Below are 17,756 nucleotides of genomic sequence, written 5' to 3'. Positions count from 1 at the left end.
AATCAAACACTCACACCCAGTCAACAGATCTGGGTTTGATCCATCACCGTTCTTTAGCCCACTCTGCCACCCCAGTTCAGACATGGCCATATGCAAGTCAGTCTGACCCTGTGCCTCATGGGAACAGTCCAGCCCGAACTGCCAAGCCATGCCTTCCCTGGACCAGAAACAAGCTTCCTAGGACCGGTTTCTGGCATTTCAGCCGTCTTCAGCCAGGCTTGCTGGAATCCAGTGGCAAAGTGAGCAAGGGACTCACGTCTGAGCATACCCTGCAAACTTATGGCGAACAAAGCTGGACAAAAGTGGGTGGTGATGGACGGAGCATCAGAACCAATCAAACACTCACACCCAGTCAACAGATCTGGGTTTGATCCATCACCGTTCTTTAGCCCACTCTGCCACCCCAGTTCAGACATGGCCATATGCAAATCAGTCTGACCCTGTGCCTCATGGGAACAGTCCAGCCCGAAATGCCAAGCCATGCCTTCCCTGGACCGGAAACAAGCTTCCTAGGACCCGTTTCTGGTATTTCAGCCGTCTTCAGCCAGGTTTGCTTGAATCCAGTGGCAAAGTGAGCAAGGGACTCACGTCTGAGCATACCCTGCCAACTTATGGCGAACAAAGCGGTACAAAAGGGGGTGGTGATGGACGGAGCATCAGAACCAATCAAACACTCACACCCAGTCAACAGATCTGGGTTTGATCCATCACCGTTCTTTAGCCCACTCTGCCACCCCAGTTCAGACATGGCCATATGCAAATCAGTCTGACCCTGTGCCTCATGGGAACAGTCCAGCCCGAACTGCCAAGCCATGCCTTCCCTGGACCGGAAACAATCTTCCTAGGACCGGTTTCTGGCATTTCAGCCGTCTTCAGCCAGGCTTGCTTGAATCCAGTGGCAAAGTGAGCAAGGGACTCACGTCTGAGCATACCCTGCCAACTTATGGCGAACAAAGCTGGACAAAAGGGGGTGGTGATGGATGGAGCATCAGAACAAATCAAACACTCACACCCAGTCAACAGATCTGGGTTTGATCCATCACCGTTCTTTAGCCCACTCTGCCACCCCAGTTCAGACATGGCCATATGCAAATCAGTCTGACCCTGTGCCTCATGGGAACAGTCCAGCCCGAACTGCCAAGCAATGCCTTCCCTGGACCGGAAACAAGCTTCCTAGGACCAGTTTCTGGCATTTCAGCCGTCTTCAGACAGGCTTGCTTGAATCCAGTGGCAAAGTGAGCAAGGAACTCACATCTGAGCATACCCTGCCAACTTATGGCGAACAAAGCGGTACAAAAGGGGGTGGTGATGGACGGAGCATCAGAACCAATCAAACACTCACACCCAGTCAACAGATCTGGGTTTGATCCATCACCGTTCTTTAGCCCACTCTGCCACCCCAGTTCAGACATGGCCATATGCAAATCAGCCTGACCCTGTGCCTTATGGGAACAGTCCAGCCCGAACTGCCAAGCCATGCCTTCCCTGGACCGGAAACAAGCTTCCTTGGACCGGTTTCTGGCATTTCAGCCGTCTTCAGCCAGGCTTGCTTGAATCCAGTGGCACAGTGAGCAAGGGACTCACGTCTGAGCATACCCTGCCTACTTATGGCGAACAAAGCGGTACAAAAGGGGGTGGTGCTGGACGGAGCATCAGAACCAATCAAAACTCACACCCAGTCAACAGATCTGGGTTTGATCCATCGCCGTTCTTTAGCCCACTCTGCCACCCCAGTTCAGACATGGCCATATGCAAATCAGTCTGACCCTGTGACTCATGGGAACAGTCCAGCCCGAACTGCCAAGCCATGCCTTCCCTGGACCGGAAACAAGCTTCCTAGGACCGGTTTCTGGCATTTCAGCCGTCTTCAGCCAGGCTTGCTTGAATCCAGTGGCAAAGTGAGCAAGGGACTCACGTCTGAGCATACCCTGCCAACTTATGGCGAACAAAGCTGGACAAAAGGGGGTGGTGATTGACGGAGCATCAGAACCAATCAAACACTCACACCCAGTCAACAGATCTGGGTTTGATCCATCACCGTTCTTTAGCCCACTCTGCCACCCCAGTTCAGACATGGCCATATGCAAATCAGTCTGACCCTGTGCCTCATGGGAACAGTCCAGCCCGAACTGCCAAGCCATGCCTTCCCTGGACCGGAAACAAGCTTCCTAGGACCAGTTTCTGGCATTTCAGCCGTCTTCAGACAGGCTTGCTTGAATCCAGTGGCAAAGTGAGCAAGGAACTCACATCTGAGCATACCCTGCCAACTTATGGCGAACAAAGCGGTACAAAAGGGGGTGGTGATGGACGGAGCATCAGAACCAATCAAACACTCACACCCAGTCAACAGATCTGGGTTTGATCCATCACCGTTCTTTAGCCCACTCTGCCACCCCAGTTCAGACATGGCCATATGCAAATCAGCCTGACCCTGTGCCTTATGGGAACAGTCCAGCCCGAACTGCCAAGCCATGCCTTCCCTGGACCGGAAACAAGCTTCCTTGGACCGGTTTCTGGCATTTCAGCCGTCTTCAGCCAGGCTTGCTTGAATCCAGTGGCACAGTGAGCAAGGGACTCACGTCTGAGCATACCCTGCCTACTTATGGCGAACAAAGCGGTACAAAAGGGGGTGGTGCTGGACGGAGCATCAGAACCAATCAAAACTCACACCCAGTCAACAGATCTGGGTTTGATCCATCGCCGTTCTTTAGCCCACTCTGCCACCCCAGTTCAGACATGGCCATATGCAAATCAGTCTGACCCTGTGACTCATGGGAACAGTCCAGCCCGAACTGCCAAGCCATGCCTTCCCTGGACCGGAAACAAGCTTCCTAGGACCGGTTTCTGGCATTTCAGCCGTCTTCAGCCAGGCTTGCTTGAATCCAGTGGCAAAGTGAGCAAGGGACTCACGTCTGAGCATACCCTGCCAACTTATGGCTAACAAAGCTGGACAAAAGGGGGTGGTGATTGACGGAGCATCAGAACCAATCAAACACTCACACCCAGTCAACAGATCTGGGTTTGATCCATCACCGTTCTTTAGCCCACTCTGACACCCCAGTTCAGACATGGCCATATGCAAATCAGTCTGACCCTGTGCCTCATGGGAACAGTCCAGCCCGGACTGCCAAGCCATGCCTTCCCTGGACCGGAAACAAGCTTCCTAGGACCAGTTTCTGGCATTTCAGCCATCTTCAGCCAGGCTTGCTTGAATCCAGTGGCAAAGTGAGCAAGGGACTCACGTCTGAGCATACCCTGCCAACTTATGGCGAACAAAGCGGTACAAAAGGGGGTGGTGATGGACGGAGCATCAGAACCAATCAAACACTCACACCCAGTCAACAGATCTGGGTTTGATCCATCACCGTTCTTTAGCCCACGCTGCCACCCCAGTTCAGACATGGCCATATGCAAATCAGTCTGACCCTGTGCCCCATGGGAACAGTCCAGCCCGAACTGCCAAGCAATGCCTTCCCTGGACCGGAAACAGGCTTCCTAGGACCGGTTTCTGGCATTTCAGCCGTCTTCAGCCAGGCTTGCTTGAATCCAGTGGCAAAGTGAGCAAGGGACTCACGTCTGAGCATACCCTGCCAACTTATGGCTAACAAAGCTGGACAAAAGGGGGTGGTGATTGACGGAGCATCAGAACCAATCAAACACTCACACCCAGTCAACAGATCTGGGTTTGATCCATCACCGTTCTTTAGCCCACTCTGCTACCCCAGTTCAGACATGGCCATATGCAAATCAGTCTGACCCTGTGCCTCATGGGAACAGTCCTGCCCGGACTGCCAAGCCATGCCTTCCCTGGACCGGAAACAAGCTTCCTAGGACCAGTTTCTGGCATTTCAGCCGTCTTCAGCCAGGCTTGCTTGAATCCAGTAGCAAAGTGAGCAAGGGACTCACGTCTGAGCATACCCTGCCAACTTATGGCGAACAAAGCGGTACAAAAGGGGGTGGTGATGGACGGAGCATCAGAACCAATCAAACACTCACACCCAGTCAACAGATCTGGGTTTGATCCATCACCGTTCTTTAGCCCACGCTGCCACCCCAGTTCAGACATGGCCATATGCAAATCAGTCTGACCCTGTGCCTCATGGGAACAGTCCAGCCCGAACTGCCAAGCCATGCCTTCCCTGGACCGGAAACAGGCTTCCTAGGACCGGATTCTGGCATTTCAGCCGTCTTCAGCCAGGCTGACGACGGCTAAAATGCCAGAAACCGGTCCTAGGAAGCTTGTTTCCGGTCCAGGGAAGGCATGGCTTGGCAGTTCGGGCTGGACTGTTCCCATGAGGCACAGGGTCAGACTGATTTGCATGTGGCCATGTCTGAACTGGGGTGGCAGAGTGGGCTAAAGAACGGTGATGGATCAAACCCAGATCTGTTGCCTGGGTGTGAGTGTTTGATTGGTTCTGACTCTCCGTCCATCACCACCCTCTTTTGTACCGCTTTGTTCGCCATAAGTTGGCAGGGTATGCTCAGACATGAGTCCCTTGCTCACTTTGCCACTGGATTCAAGCAAGCCTGGCTGAAGACGGCTGAAATGCCAGAAACCAGTCCTAGGAAGCTTGTTTCCCGTCTAGGGAAGGCATGGCTTGGCAGTTCGGGTTGGACTGTTCCCATGAGGCACAGGGTCAGACTGATTTGCATGTGGCCATGTCTGAACTGGGGTGGCAGAGTGGGCTAAAGAACGGTGATCGATCAAACCCATATCTGTTAACTGGGTGTGAGTGTTTGATTGGTTCTGACGCTCCGTCCATCACCACCCTTTTTTGTACCGCTTTGTTCGCCATAAGTTGGCAGGGTATGCTCAGACGTGAGTCCCTTGCTCACTTTGCCACTGGATTCAAGCAAGCCTGGCTGAAGACGGCTGAAATGCCAGAAACCGGTCCTCGGAAGCTTGTTTCCGGTCCAGGGAAGGCATGGCTTGGCAGTTCGGGCTGGACTGTTCCCATGAGGCACAGGGTCAGACTGATTTGCACGTGGCCATGTCTGAACTGGGGTGGCAGAGTGGGCTAAAGAAAGGTGATGGATCAAACCCAGATCTGTTGACTGGGTGTGAGTGTTTGATTGGTTCTGATGCTCCGTCCATCACCACCCTCTTTTGTACCGCTTTGTTCGCCATAAGTTGGCAGGGTATGCTCAGACGTGAGTCCCTTGCTCACTTTGCCACTGGATTCAAGCAAGCCTGGCTGAAGACGGCTGAAATGCCAGAAAACGGTCCTCGGAAGCTTGTTTCCGGTCCAGGGAAGGCATGGCTTGGCAGTTCGGGCTGGACTGTTCCCATGAGGCACAGGGTCAGACTGGTTTGCACGTGGCCATGTCTGAACTGGGTTGGCAGAGTGGGCTAAAGAAAGGTGATGGATCAAACCCAGATCTGTTGACTGGGTGTGAGTGTTTGATTGTTTCTGACGCTCCTCCATCACCACCCTCTTTTGTACCGGATATGAACAATAGTCCTAAAATATAAAGTGATGGGTGCCTCTGAATATGATATATACTTAACCCACTACACTTTGCCCGGAACAATTCATCTCACTTTTCTGCCAATCATTGTGTCACTGGTTTGCTCATCAGATCACTGTAAAGTATTTTTCCAATGTAAATAGTATTTTTCACAGATTTTAAAAGCAACCCATTTGTACACTTTTGCAATAGCTTTTGGTATCATTTGGAGAAGAAAAGTAAATATTATTGTTGCATTGTCAATTTTGGGTGCTGTAGATGGATGATATTCCACCACATACAATATTCCAGCTGCTCCACTCATGTTGTCATTATTGAGGACATTATGCTAAAAGTGGTCACATATTTGTTGTCTTATGTGAGTGATGGATCTGCCACTATGTCTGTTGGAGTCTTTTCTGTTGCAGTCTGCTGCGCACAGGGTTTGGACTTTCAGTTAACACTTTTATAATCTACTTTACCCAGCACATTAGGCAGAGTAGACATTTAGTCATTGGCAGTGTACTCCCAGTTTGTGAGTGCACTTCAAGTGTCCACTGGTAGAGAAGGGCATTTTTGTTTTTTCCATTGAAGTGTCATTGTCCATGGTGCTTAAATCTGCATAGATAGGGAAACACCTACTGCTGTAGCGACAACTCTACATTTGACGGAGATTCCAACTTCATCTTGGCAGAGAAGGAAATTGCACCGCGACGGTGGGTCAGTCATCTGGTACTTAATCTCTGAAGTGTGGCAGCTGAGCTACAATTTGGTTATGAATAATATACATAAAACCTTGTGGATTTTGATAGACAATCTGCAGTTTTATTTATGCACCTGTAATTGCAAAATGTATTTTTTAGTAAATGTTTTCAAACGCGTGTTCCACAGACGCATGTGCCATTGAACCAAAATCAAGAGTCAACTGTGGCTATGGAGGAATCACCAAAGAGAGGTGCAGTGAAAAAGGCTGCTGCTGCGAATCCTGCAAACCGTAAACAGTCTGGCGCTTCAGTCATTTCCAGCAAAACGGTAGGGTGCTAAGAAGAGAGTACATGCCAAATCGACATAAAAAGCTCCTGACACAATGCCCTCCACCATAGTATCTATGTGGTACAGGAAGTACCGAAATTTCAGGACTGGTATCACCTCTACTGGCTTCTTTAAAGTTTTTTCAGTCTCAGGTCACAATATGATTGTTTCATGATGACAACTAGTAGTGGTTTGAGAGTGACAATGTTAGGCTCGGTTAAGAGTGGGACTTGTGGCAAATAGCTATAGCTAGCTGTTCCCACTAGTGACAGTGTAGACATCCGTAGGCTGTTTAATGAAAAGGTAGCAAAAATAAAGATATCTTCAGGTTCAATTAAGGGGTTATGTTCATAAAAAAATGCACAGTTACATTTATTTGAATTTAAAGGCATATACAAATTGGTATGTCAAATTAAGAAGTGTTTAGGGGTGGAGTCCGGATTAATAATCTGTTACTTAATCTCTGAAGCGTACCAGGAGATCTCAATTGGGTTATGAATAAAATACATACAACCCCATGGATTTTGGTAGACAATCTGCAGTTTTATTTATGAACCGCTCATTGCTAACTGCCCTTTTTTAGTAAAAGTTATCAAACTTGTTTTCCTCAGACAAATGTGCCATTGTTCCAAAATAAAAAGTCAATTGTGGCTTTGGAGGAATCACCAAAGAGAGGTGCAATGAAAAAGGCTACTGATAAGAAGACAGTAAACCAGAAACCTTCTCGTGTGTCAGCCATCTCCAGGCGAACGGTAATGTGCTAAGCTGAAGGATGTCTGTATTTTCAATTTCCAGATCACAGTTACACAGTTGAGGCTATTTTGAAATATGAAAGGATTGACTAGAGTTGGACAGTGAAGGCCCCTCTTTCTAGAGTACATGCCAAATCCACAAAAGAAACTACTGACACAATGTCCTCCACCATACTGTCTACGTGGAACAGGAAAGTTTGACTTTGAATACTTCGGTTTTGGTATCACCTCTATAGGCTTCTTTGAAGATTTTTTTTAGTCTAAGATCACAAATGTATTTGTTTCATGTTGACAAGTAGTTTTGGGCCCCAGAAAGAGTAGGACTTGGGGCAAACAGCCATGGTTAGCTGCTCTCTCTAGTGACTGTATGGATTTTGGTAGGCTGGTTAAATAATGATAGAGGAACAAAAAATAACTTCAGGTGCTACCAAAATTCCTGACTTCTACGGGGCAGACAACGTGGAGACTAAAATACAAACTTGATCTAATAGTTGTCTCTAACATGAATTGTTTTGCCTGATGTTACACGTGTAACTAGAAAAAGATGAACCTGCTCATAATTATTTTTGTGTATAGGACTTAGTTATAAAGAGTATGTTTTCACATACTTTTACGTGGGTTTTGTTTTCAGTCCAAATCATTAAAGCTTCCGATTAATTACATTAAAAATAGTGCATAATTCATTCTATTTTTAATTTCTGTGTACAAATATAGAGTGAATGTTTCATTGTTATTCCCATCTTGAAAAGGTAGCAAAAATAAAGATATCTTCAGGTTCAATTAAGGGGTTATGTTCATAAAAAAATGCACAGTTACATTTATTTGAATTTAAAGGCATATACAAATTGGTATGTCAAATTAAGAAGTGTTTAGGGGTGGAGTCCGGATTAATAATCTGTTACTTAATCTCTGAAGCGTACCAGGAGATCTCAATTGGGTTATGAATAAAATACATACAACCCCATGGATTTTGGTAGACAATCTGCAGTTTTATTTATGAACCGCTCATTGCTAACTGCCCTTTTTTAGTAAAAGTTATCAAACTTGTTTTCCTCAGACAAATGTGCCATTGTTCCAAAATAAAAAGTCAATTGTGGCTTTGGAGGAATCACCAAAGAGAGGTGCAATGAAAAAGGCTACTGATAAGAAGACAGTAAACCAGAAACCTTCTCGTGTGTCAGCCATCTCCAGGCGAACGGTAATGTGCTAAGCAGAAGGATGTCTGTATTTTCAATTTCCAGATCACAGTTACACAGTTGAGGCTATTTTGAAATATGAAAGGATTGACTAGAGTTGGACAGTGAAGGCCCCTCTTTCTAGAGTACATGCCAAATCCACAAAAGAAACTACTGACACAATGTCCTCCACCATACTGTCTACGTGGAACAGGAAAGTTTGACTTTGAATACTTCGGTTTTGGTATCACCTCTATAGGCTTCTTTGAAGATTTTTTTTAGTCTAAGATCACAAATGTATTTGTTTCATGTTGACAAGTAGTTTTGGGCCCCAGAAAGAGTAGGACTTGGGGCAAACAGCCATGGTTAGCTGCTCTCTCTAGTGACTGTATGGATTTTGGTAGGCTGGTTAAATAATGATAGAGGAACAAAAAATAACTTCAGGTGCTACCAAAATTCCTGACTTCTACGGGGCAGACAACGTGGAGACTAAAATACAAACTTGATCTAATAGTTGTCTCTAACATGAATTGTTTTGCCTGATGTTACACGTGTAACTAGAAAAAGATGAACCTGCTCATAATTATTTTTGTGTATAGGACTTAGTTATAAAGAGTATGTTTTCACATACTTTTACGTGGGTTTTGTTTTCAGTCCAAATCATTAAAGCTTCCGATTAATTACATTAAAAATAGTGCATAATTCATTCTATTTTTAATTTCTGTGTACAAATATAGAGTGAATGTTTCATTGTTATTCCCATCTTGAAAAGGTAGCAAAAATAAAGATATCTTCAGGTTCAATTAAGGGGTTATGTTCATAAAAAAATGCACAGTTACATTTATTTGAATTTAAAGGCATATACAAATTGGTATGTCAAATTAAGAAGTGTTTAGGGGTGGAGTCTGGATTAATAATCTGTTACTTAATCTCTGAAGCGTACCAGGAGATCTCAATTGGGTTATGAATAAAATACATACAACCCCATGGATTTTGGTAGACAATCTGCAGTTTTATTTATGAACCGCTCATTGCTAACTGCCCTTTTTTAGTAAAAGTTATCAAACTTGTTTTCCTCAGACAAATGTGCCATTGTTCCAAAATAAAAAGTCAATTGTGGCTTTGGAGGAATCACCAAAGAGAGGTGCAATGAAAAAGGCTACTGATAAGAAGACAGTAAACCAGAAACCTTCTCGTGTGTCAGCCATCTCCAGGCGAACGGTAATGTGCTAAGCAGAAGGATGTCTGTATTTTCAATTTCCAGATCACAGTTACACAGTTGAGGCTATTTTGAAATATGAAAGGATTGACTAGAGTTGGACAGTGAAGGCCCCTCTTTCTAGAGTACATGCCAAATCCACAAAAGAAACTACTGACACAATGTCCTCCACCATACTGTCTACGTGGAACAGGAAAGTTTGACTTTGAATACTTCGGTTTTGGTATCACCTCTATAGGCTTCTTTGAAGATTTTTTTTAGTCTAAGATCACAAATGTATTTGTTTCATGTTGACAAGTAGTTTTGGGCCCCAGAAAGAGTAGGACTTGGGGCAAACAGCCATGGTTAGCTGCTCTCTCTAGTGACTGTATGGATTTTGGTGGGCTGGTTAAATAATGATAGAGGAACAAAAAATAACTTCAGGTGCTACCAACATTCCTGACTTCTACGGGGCAGACAATGTGGAGACTAAAATACAAACTTGATCTAATAGTTGTCTCTAACATGAATTGTTTTGCCTGATGTTACACGTGTAACTAGAAAAAGATGAACCTGCTCATAATTATTTTTGTGTATAGGACTTAGTTATAAAGAGTATGTTTTCACATACTTTTACGTGGGTTTTGTTTTCAGTCCGAATCATTAAAGCTTCCGATTAATTACATTAAAAATAGTGCATATTCATTCTATTTTTAATTTCTGTGTACAAATATAGAGTGAATGTTTCATTTTTATTCCCATCTTGAGTGTTTTCTGGCTAATGTAGTAGGGCATGTACGAAAGTACAATGGAGAAGTAGTACTTTACGTACTCTGACATGTCTTTGTATTTATGCCCGGCATAGTCCAAGTCTTTAATAGTACCATTTAAAACAGGTGAGAAATACATCTTAAAATTAATTAATATGTCTGGCTTTTTTAACTGACAGAATCAAAGGTCCAGATTTACACGCACGTCACACAGTGCAGCAAGGCAACATACTGTCTGCATTGCGTTATATAGAGCCATCAATAATCTGCTGTTTTTACAAAGATATGGTGCATTTCTGCTGCTTAATTCTTCTTCCGTACCTTGTGCTGACTGGCTTTAACTAAGGCTTTCTTACAAGGCAAGGGTGTCTTCATTACGCTAAGGAGTTTATTTCTTCATGAAGGGACACCTTGCTGAGCAAAACCAATCTTTGAAGGCATTGTCATTTTAGAATGTGTAATGCGGAGGCAGGAAATTCCACTTACAGGCTTGTGTTGCCTCAAGCGCAACTCAAGCCCTTTGCACATCTGTCATAAAGTGTCTAGAAACTGAGCCCTTAAATTTGCATTTTGTCTCTGAAAATATCTTGGACTAGAACAACAATCAAAGTGATTCCCATCTACTGTTCCTGAACCTAAACAACAGCTGCAGGGCGTTAGCTTTTCCTGCTAAATGTTTCTTTCCCACATCATACTCTAACTTTAATTGGGCTTTGAAGCTGCTGTGTGATAGGATGCGTAAAAGATCATACTTCCATAAATGGCATTTGACTAACTAAGTATTGTCTGCCACGATGCTCTCACACAAAATCTCAAAAACAACTTTTTCAGGTGGCTCGAAGTAAATATTGAGAAGATAGCAAATTTCAACAATATCTTTACAACGAGAAAGATAATTTGAATTTGGTAAAATCTTAAAGAAAGTAAGGTTTAAATAAAGCAGCTGTGCAATTTGTGTTTTGTGGGATATAAACAATAGTCTTAAAATATAAAGTGATGGGTGCCTCTGAATATAATATATACTTAACCCACTGCACTTTGCCCGGAACAGTTCATCTCACTTTTCTGCCAATCATTGTGTCACTGGTTTGCTCATCATATCACTGTAAAGTATTTTTCTAATATAAATAGTATTTTTCACAGATTTTGAAAGCAACCCATGTGTACACTTTTGCAATAGCTTTTGGTATCATTTGGAGAAGAAAAGTAAAAAATATTGTTGCATTGTCAATTTTGGGTGCTGTAGATGGATGATATTCCACCACATACAATATTCCAGCTGCTCCACTCATGTTGTCATTATTGAGGACATTATGCTAAAAGTGGTCCCATATTTGTTGTCTTATGTGAGTGATGGATCTGCCACTATGTCTGTTGGAGTCATTACTGTTGCAGTCTGCTGCGCACAGGGGTTGGACTTTCAGTTAACACTTTTATAGTCTACTTTACCCAGCACATTAGGCAGAGTAGACATTTAGTCATTGGCAGTGTACTCCCACTTTGTGAGTGCACTTCAAGTGTCCACTGGTAGAGGAGGGTATTTTTGGTTTTCCCATTGAAGTGTCATTGTCCATGGTGCTTAAATCTGCATAGATAGAGAAACACCTACTGCTGTAGCGACAACTCTACATTTGACGGAGATTCCAACTTCATCTTGGCAGAGAAGGAAATTGCACCGCAACGGTGGGTTAGTCATCTGGTACTTAATCTCTGAAGTGTGGCAGCTGAGCTACAATTCGGTTATGAATAATATACATAAAACCTTGTGGATTTTGATACACAATCTGCAGATTTATTTATGTACCTGTAATGGAAAAATGTATTTTTTAGTAAATGTTTTGAAATGTGTGTTCCACAGACGAATGTGCCAATGAACGGAAATCAAGAGTCAACTGTGGCTATGGAGGAATCACCAAAGAGAGGTGCAATGAAAAAGGCTGCTGCTGCGATTGCTGCAAACCGTAAACCATCTGGCGCTTCAGTCATTTCCAGCAAAACGGTAGGGTGCTAAGAAGAGAGTATATGCCAAATCCACATAAAAAAACTCCTGACACAATGCCCTTCACCATAGTATCTATGTGGTACAGGAAGTACAGAAATTTCAGGACTGGTATCACCTCTACTGGCTTCTTTAAAGTTTTTTCAGTCTCAGGTCACAACTGTGATTGTTTCATGATGACAACTAGTAGTGGTTTGACAGTGACAATTTTAGGCTCGGTTAAGAGTGGGACTTGTGGCAAATAGCTATAGCTATCTGTTACAACTAGTGACAGTGTAGATATCCATAGGCTGTTTAAGGAAAAGGTAGCAAAAATAAAGATATCTTCAGGTTCAATTAAGGGGTTATGTTAATAAAAAAATGCACAGTTACATTTATTTGAATTTAAAGGCATATACAAATTGGTATGTCATATTAAGAAGTGTTTAGGGGTGGAGTCCAGATTAACAATCTGTTACGTAATCTCTGAAGTGTATCAGGAGATCTCAATTGGTTTATGAATAAAATACATACAACCCCATGGATTTTGGTAGAAAATCTGCAGTTTTATTTATGGACCGCTCATTGCTAAATGCCCTTTTTTAGTAAAAGTTATCAAACTTGTTTTCCTCAGACAAATGTGCCATTGTTCCAAAATAAAAAGTCAATTGTGGCTTTGGAGGAATCACCAAAGAGAGGTGCAATGAAAAAGGCTACTCCTAAGAAGACAGTAAACCAGAAACCTTCTGGTGCGTCAGCCCTCTCCAGGCGAACGGTAATGTGCTAAGCAGAAGGATGTCTGTATTTTCAATTTCCAGATCACAGTTATACAGTTGAGGCTATTTAGAAATATCAAATGATTGACTAAATTTGGACAGTGAAGACCCCTCTTTCTAGAGTACATGCCAAATCCACATAAGAAACTACTGACACAATGTCCTCCACCATACTGTCTACGTGGAACAGGAAAGTTTGACTTTGAATACTTCGGTTTTGGTATCACTTCTATAGGCTTCTTTGAAGATTTTTTTTAGTCTAAGATCACAAATGTATCTGTTTCATGTTGACAAGTAGTTTTGGGCCCCAGAAAGAGTAGGACTTGTGGCAAACAACCATAGTTAGCTGCTCTCTCTAGTGCCTGTATGGATTTTGGTAGGCTGGTTAAATAATGATAGAGGAACAAAAAATAACTTCAGGTGCTACCAAAATTCCTGACTTCTACGGGGTAGACAATGTGGAGACTAAAATACAAACTTGATCTAATAGTTGTCTCTAACATGAATTGTTTTGCCTGATGTTACACGTATAACTAGAAAAAGATGAACCTGCTCATAATTATTTTTGTGTATAGGACTTAGTAATAAAGAGTATGTTTTCACATACTTTTACGTGGGTTTGGTTTTCAGTCCAAATCATTCCAGCTTCCGATTAATTACATAAAAAATAGTGCATAATTCATTCTATTTTTAATTTCTGTATACAAATATAGAGTGAATGTTTCATTTTTATTCCCATCTTGAGTGTTTTCTGGCTAATATAGTAGGGCATGTATGAAAGTACAATGGAGCAGTAGTACTTTACGTACTCTGACATGTCTTTGTATTTATGCCCCACATAGTCCAAGTCTTTAATAGTACCATTTAAAACAGGTGAGAAATACATCTTAAAATTTATTAATATGTCTGGCTTCTTTTACTGACAGAATTAAAGGTCCAGATTTACACGCATGTCACACAGTGCAGCAAAGCAACATACTGTCTGGATTGCGTTATATAGCGCCATCAATAATCTGCTGTTTTTACAAAGATATGGTGCATTTCTGCTGCTTAATTCTTCTTCCGTACCTTGTGCTGACTGGCTTTAACTAAGGCTTTCTTACAAGGCAAGGGTGTCTTCATTACACTAAGGAATTTATTTCTTCATGAAGAGACACCTTGCCGAGCAAAACCAATCTTTGAAGGCATTGTCATTTTTGAATGTGTAATGCGGAGACAGCAAATCCCACTTTCAGACTTGTGTTGCCTTGCTTCACCTTGTTTGACTCAAGAGCAAATCAAGCCCTATGCACATCTGTCACAAAGTTTAGATTTGCATTTTGTCTCTTTGAAAATATCTTGGACTAGAACAACAATGAAAGTGATTCCCATCTACTGTTCCTGCACCTAAACAACAGCTGCAGGACGGTAGCTTTTCCTGCTAAATGTTTCTTTCCCACATCATACTCTAACTTTAATTGGACTTTGAAACTGCTGTGTGATAGGATGCGTAAAAGATCATACTTTCATAAATGGCCTTTGACTAACCATGTATTGTCTGCCACGATCCTCTCACACAACATCTCAAAAACAACTTTTTCATGTGGCTCGAAGTAAATATTGAGAAGATTGCAAATTTCAACAATATCTTTACAACGAGAAAGATAATTTGAATTTGGTAAAATCTTAAAGAAAGTAAGGTTTAAATAAAGCAGCTGTGCAATTTGTGTTTTGTGGGATATAAACAATAGTCTTAAAATATAAAGTGATGGATGCCTCTGAATATGATATATACTTAACCCACTGCACTTTGCCCGGAACAGTTCATCTCACTTTTCTGCCAATCATTGTGTCACTGGTTTGCTCATCATATCACTGTAAAGTATTTTTCTAATATAAATAGTATTTTTCACAGATTTTGAAAGCAACCCATGTGTACACTTTTGCAATAGCTTTTGGTATCATTTGGAGAAGAAAAGTAAAAAATATTTTTGCATTGTCAATTTTGGGTGCTGTAGATGGATGATATTCCACCACATACAATATTCCAGCTGCTCCACTCATGTTGTCATTATTGAGGACATTATGCTAAAAGTGGTCCCATATTTGTTGTCTTATGTGAGTGATGGATCTGCCACTATGTCTGTTGGAGTCATTACTGTTGCAGTCTGCTGCGCACAGGGGTTGGACTTTCAGTTAACACTTTTATAGTCTACTTTACCCAGCACATTAGGCAGAGTAGACATTTAGTCATTGGCAGTGTACTCCCACTTTGTGAGTGCACTTCAAGTGTCCACTGGTAGAGGAGGGTATTTTTGGTTTTCCCATTGAAGTGTCATTGTCCATGGTGCTTAAATCTGCATAGATAGAGAAACACCTACTGCTGTAGCGACAACTCTACATTTGACGGAGATTCCAACTTCATCTTGGCAGAGAAGGAAATTGCACCGCAACGGTGGGTTAGTCATCTGGTACTTAATCTCTGAAGTGTGGCAGCTGAGCTACAATTCGGTTATGAATAATATACATAAAACCTTGTGGATTTTGATACACAATCTGCAGATTTATTTATGTACCTGTAATGGCAAAATGTATTTTTTAGTAAATGTTTTGAAATGTGTGTTCCACAGACGAATGTGCCATTGAACCGAAATCAAGAGTCAACTGTGGCTATGGAGGAATCACCAAAGAGAGGTGCAATGAAAAAGGCTGCTGCTGCGATTGCTGCAAACCGTAAACCATCTGGCGCTTCAGTCATTTCCAGCAAAACGGTAGGGTGCTAAGAAGAGAGTACATGCCAAATCCACATAAAAAAACTCCTGACACAATGCCCTTCACCATAGTATCTATGTGGTACAGGAAGTACAGAAATTTCAGGACTGGTATCACCTCTACTGGCTTCTTTAAAGTTTTTTCAGTCTCAGGTCACAAATGTGATTGTTTCATGATGACAACTAGTAGTGGTTTGACAGTGACAATTTTAGGCTCGGTTAAGAGTGGGACTTGTGGCAAATAGCTATAGCTATCTGTTACCACTAGTGACAGTGTAGATATCCATAGGCTGTTTAAGGAAAAGGTAACAAAAATAAAGATATCTTCAGGTTCAATTAAGGGGTTATGTTAATAAAAAAATGCACAGTTACATTTATTTGAATTTAAAGGCATATACAAATTGGTATGTCATATTAAGAAGTGTTTAGGGGTGGAGTCCAGATTAACAATCTGTTACGTAATCTCTGAAGTGTATCAGGAGATCTCAATTGGTTTATGAATAAAATACATACAACCCCATGGATTTTGGTCGAAAATCTGCAGTTTTATTTATGGACCGCTCATTGCTAAATGCCCTTTTTTAGTAAAAGTTATCAAACTTGTTTTCCTCAGACAAATGTGCCATTGTTCCAAAATAAAAAGTCAATTGTGGCTTTGGAGGAATCACCAAAGAGAGGTGCAATGAAAAAGGCTACTGCTAAGAAGACAGTAAACCAGAAACCTTCTGGTGCGTCAGCCCTCTCCAGGCGAACGGTAATGTGCTAAGCAGAAGGATGTCTGTATTTTCAATTTCCAGATCACAGTTATACAGTTGAGGCTATTTAGAAATATCAAATGATTGACTAAATTTGGACAGTGAAGACCCCTCTTTCTAGAGTACATGCCAAATCCACATAAGAAACTACTGACACAATGTCCTCCACCATACTGTCTACGTGGAACAGGAAAGTTTGACTTTGAATACTTCGGTTTTGGTATCACTTCTATAGTGCTAAGCAGAAGGATGTCTGTATTTTCAATTTCCAGATCACAGTTATACAGTTGAGGCTATTTAGAAATATCAAATGATTGACTAAATTTGGACAGTGAAGACCCCTCTTTCTAGAGTACATGCCAAATCCACATAAGAAACTACTGACACAATGTCCTCCACCATACTGTCTACGTGGAACAGGAAAGTTTGACTTTGAATACTTCGGTTTTGGTATCACTTCTATAGGCTTCTTTGAAGATTTTTTTTAGTCTAAGATCACAAATGTATCTGTTTCATGTTGACAAGTAGTTTTGGGCCCCAGAAAGAGTAGGACTTGTGGCAAACAGCCATAGTTAGCTGCTCTCTCTAGTGCCTGTATGGATTTTGGTAGGCTGGTTAAATAATGATAGAGGAACAAAAAATAACTTCAGGTGCTACCAAAATTCCTGACTTCTACGGGGTAGACAATGTGGAGACAAAAATACAAACTTGATCTAATAGTTGTCTCTAACATGAATTGTTTTGCCTGATGTTACACGAATAACTAGAAAAAGATGAACCTGCTCATAATTATTTTTATGTATAGGACTTAGTAATAAAGAGTATGTTTTCACAAACTTTTACGTGGGTTTGGTTTTCAGTCCAAATCATTCCAGCTTCCGATTAATTACATAAAATATAGTGCATAATTCATTCTATTTTTAATTTCTGTATACAAATATAGAGTGAATGTTTCATTTTTATTCCGATCTTGAGTGTTTTCTGGCTAATGTAGTAGGGCATGTATGAAAGTACAATGGAGCAGTAGTACTTTACGTACTCTGACATGTCTTTGTATTTATGCCCCACATAGTCCAAGTCTTTAATAGTACCATTTAAAACAGGTGAGAAATACATCTTAAA

The 17,756-nt window shown here is 42.1% G+C and overlaps 1 protein-coding gene across 8 annotated transcripts in view; it reads left to right on the top strand.

Moving 5' to 3' along the window:
- LOC146829991 (uncharacterized) overlaps positions 1-17,756 on the top strand; it is a 328,887-nt gene that overhangs the window by 212,611 nt on the left and 98,520 nt on the right. For 6 of the 8 annotated variants that reach the window (XM_085604233.1, XM_085604235.1, XM_085604231.1 and 3 more), the window contains 8 exons: positions 6,340-6,480; positions 7,092-7,232; positions 8,290-8,430; positions 9,488-9,628; positions 12,234-12,374; positions 12,988-13,128; positions 15,739-15,879; positions 16,493-16,633. In XM_085604233.1, the coding sequence (XP_085460359.1) occupies positions 6,340-6,480; positions 7,092-7,232; positions 8,290-8,430; positions 9,488-9,628; positions 12,234-12,374; positions 12,988-13,128; positions 15,739-15,879; positions 16,493-16,633 (1,128 nt within the window). The remainder of the gene's footprint in view (positions 1-6,339; positions 6,481-7,091; positions 7,233-8,289; positions 8,431-9,487; positions 9,629-12,233; positions 12,375-12,987; positions 13,129-15,738; positions 15,880-16,492; positions 16,634-17,756) is intronic. The other 2 variants (XM_085604230.1, XM_085604234.1) reach the window with 2 other exon arrangements.

Source organism: Triturus cristatus, chromosome 5_1 (genome assembly GCF_964204655.1).
Source record: "Triturus cristatus chromosome 5_1, aTriCri1.1, whole genome shotgun sequence".
NCBI classification, from domain to species: Eukaryota; Metazoa; Chordata; class Amphibia; order Caudata; family Salamandridae; genus Triturus; species Triturus cristatus.
The sequence above is the reverse complement of the archived record's forward strand: the minus strand, read 5'-3'. Positions and strand labels throughout refer to the sequence as shown.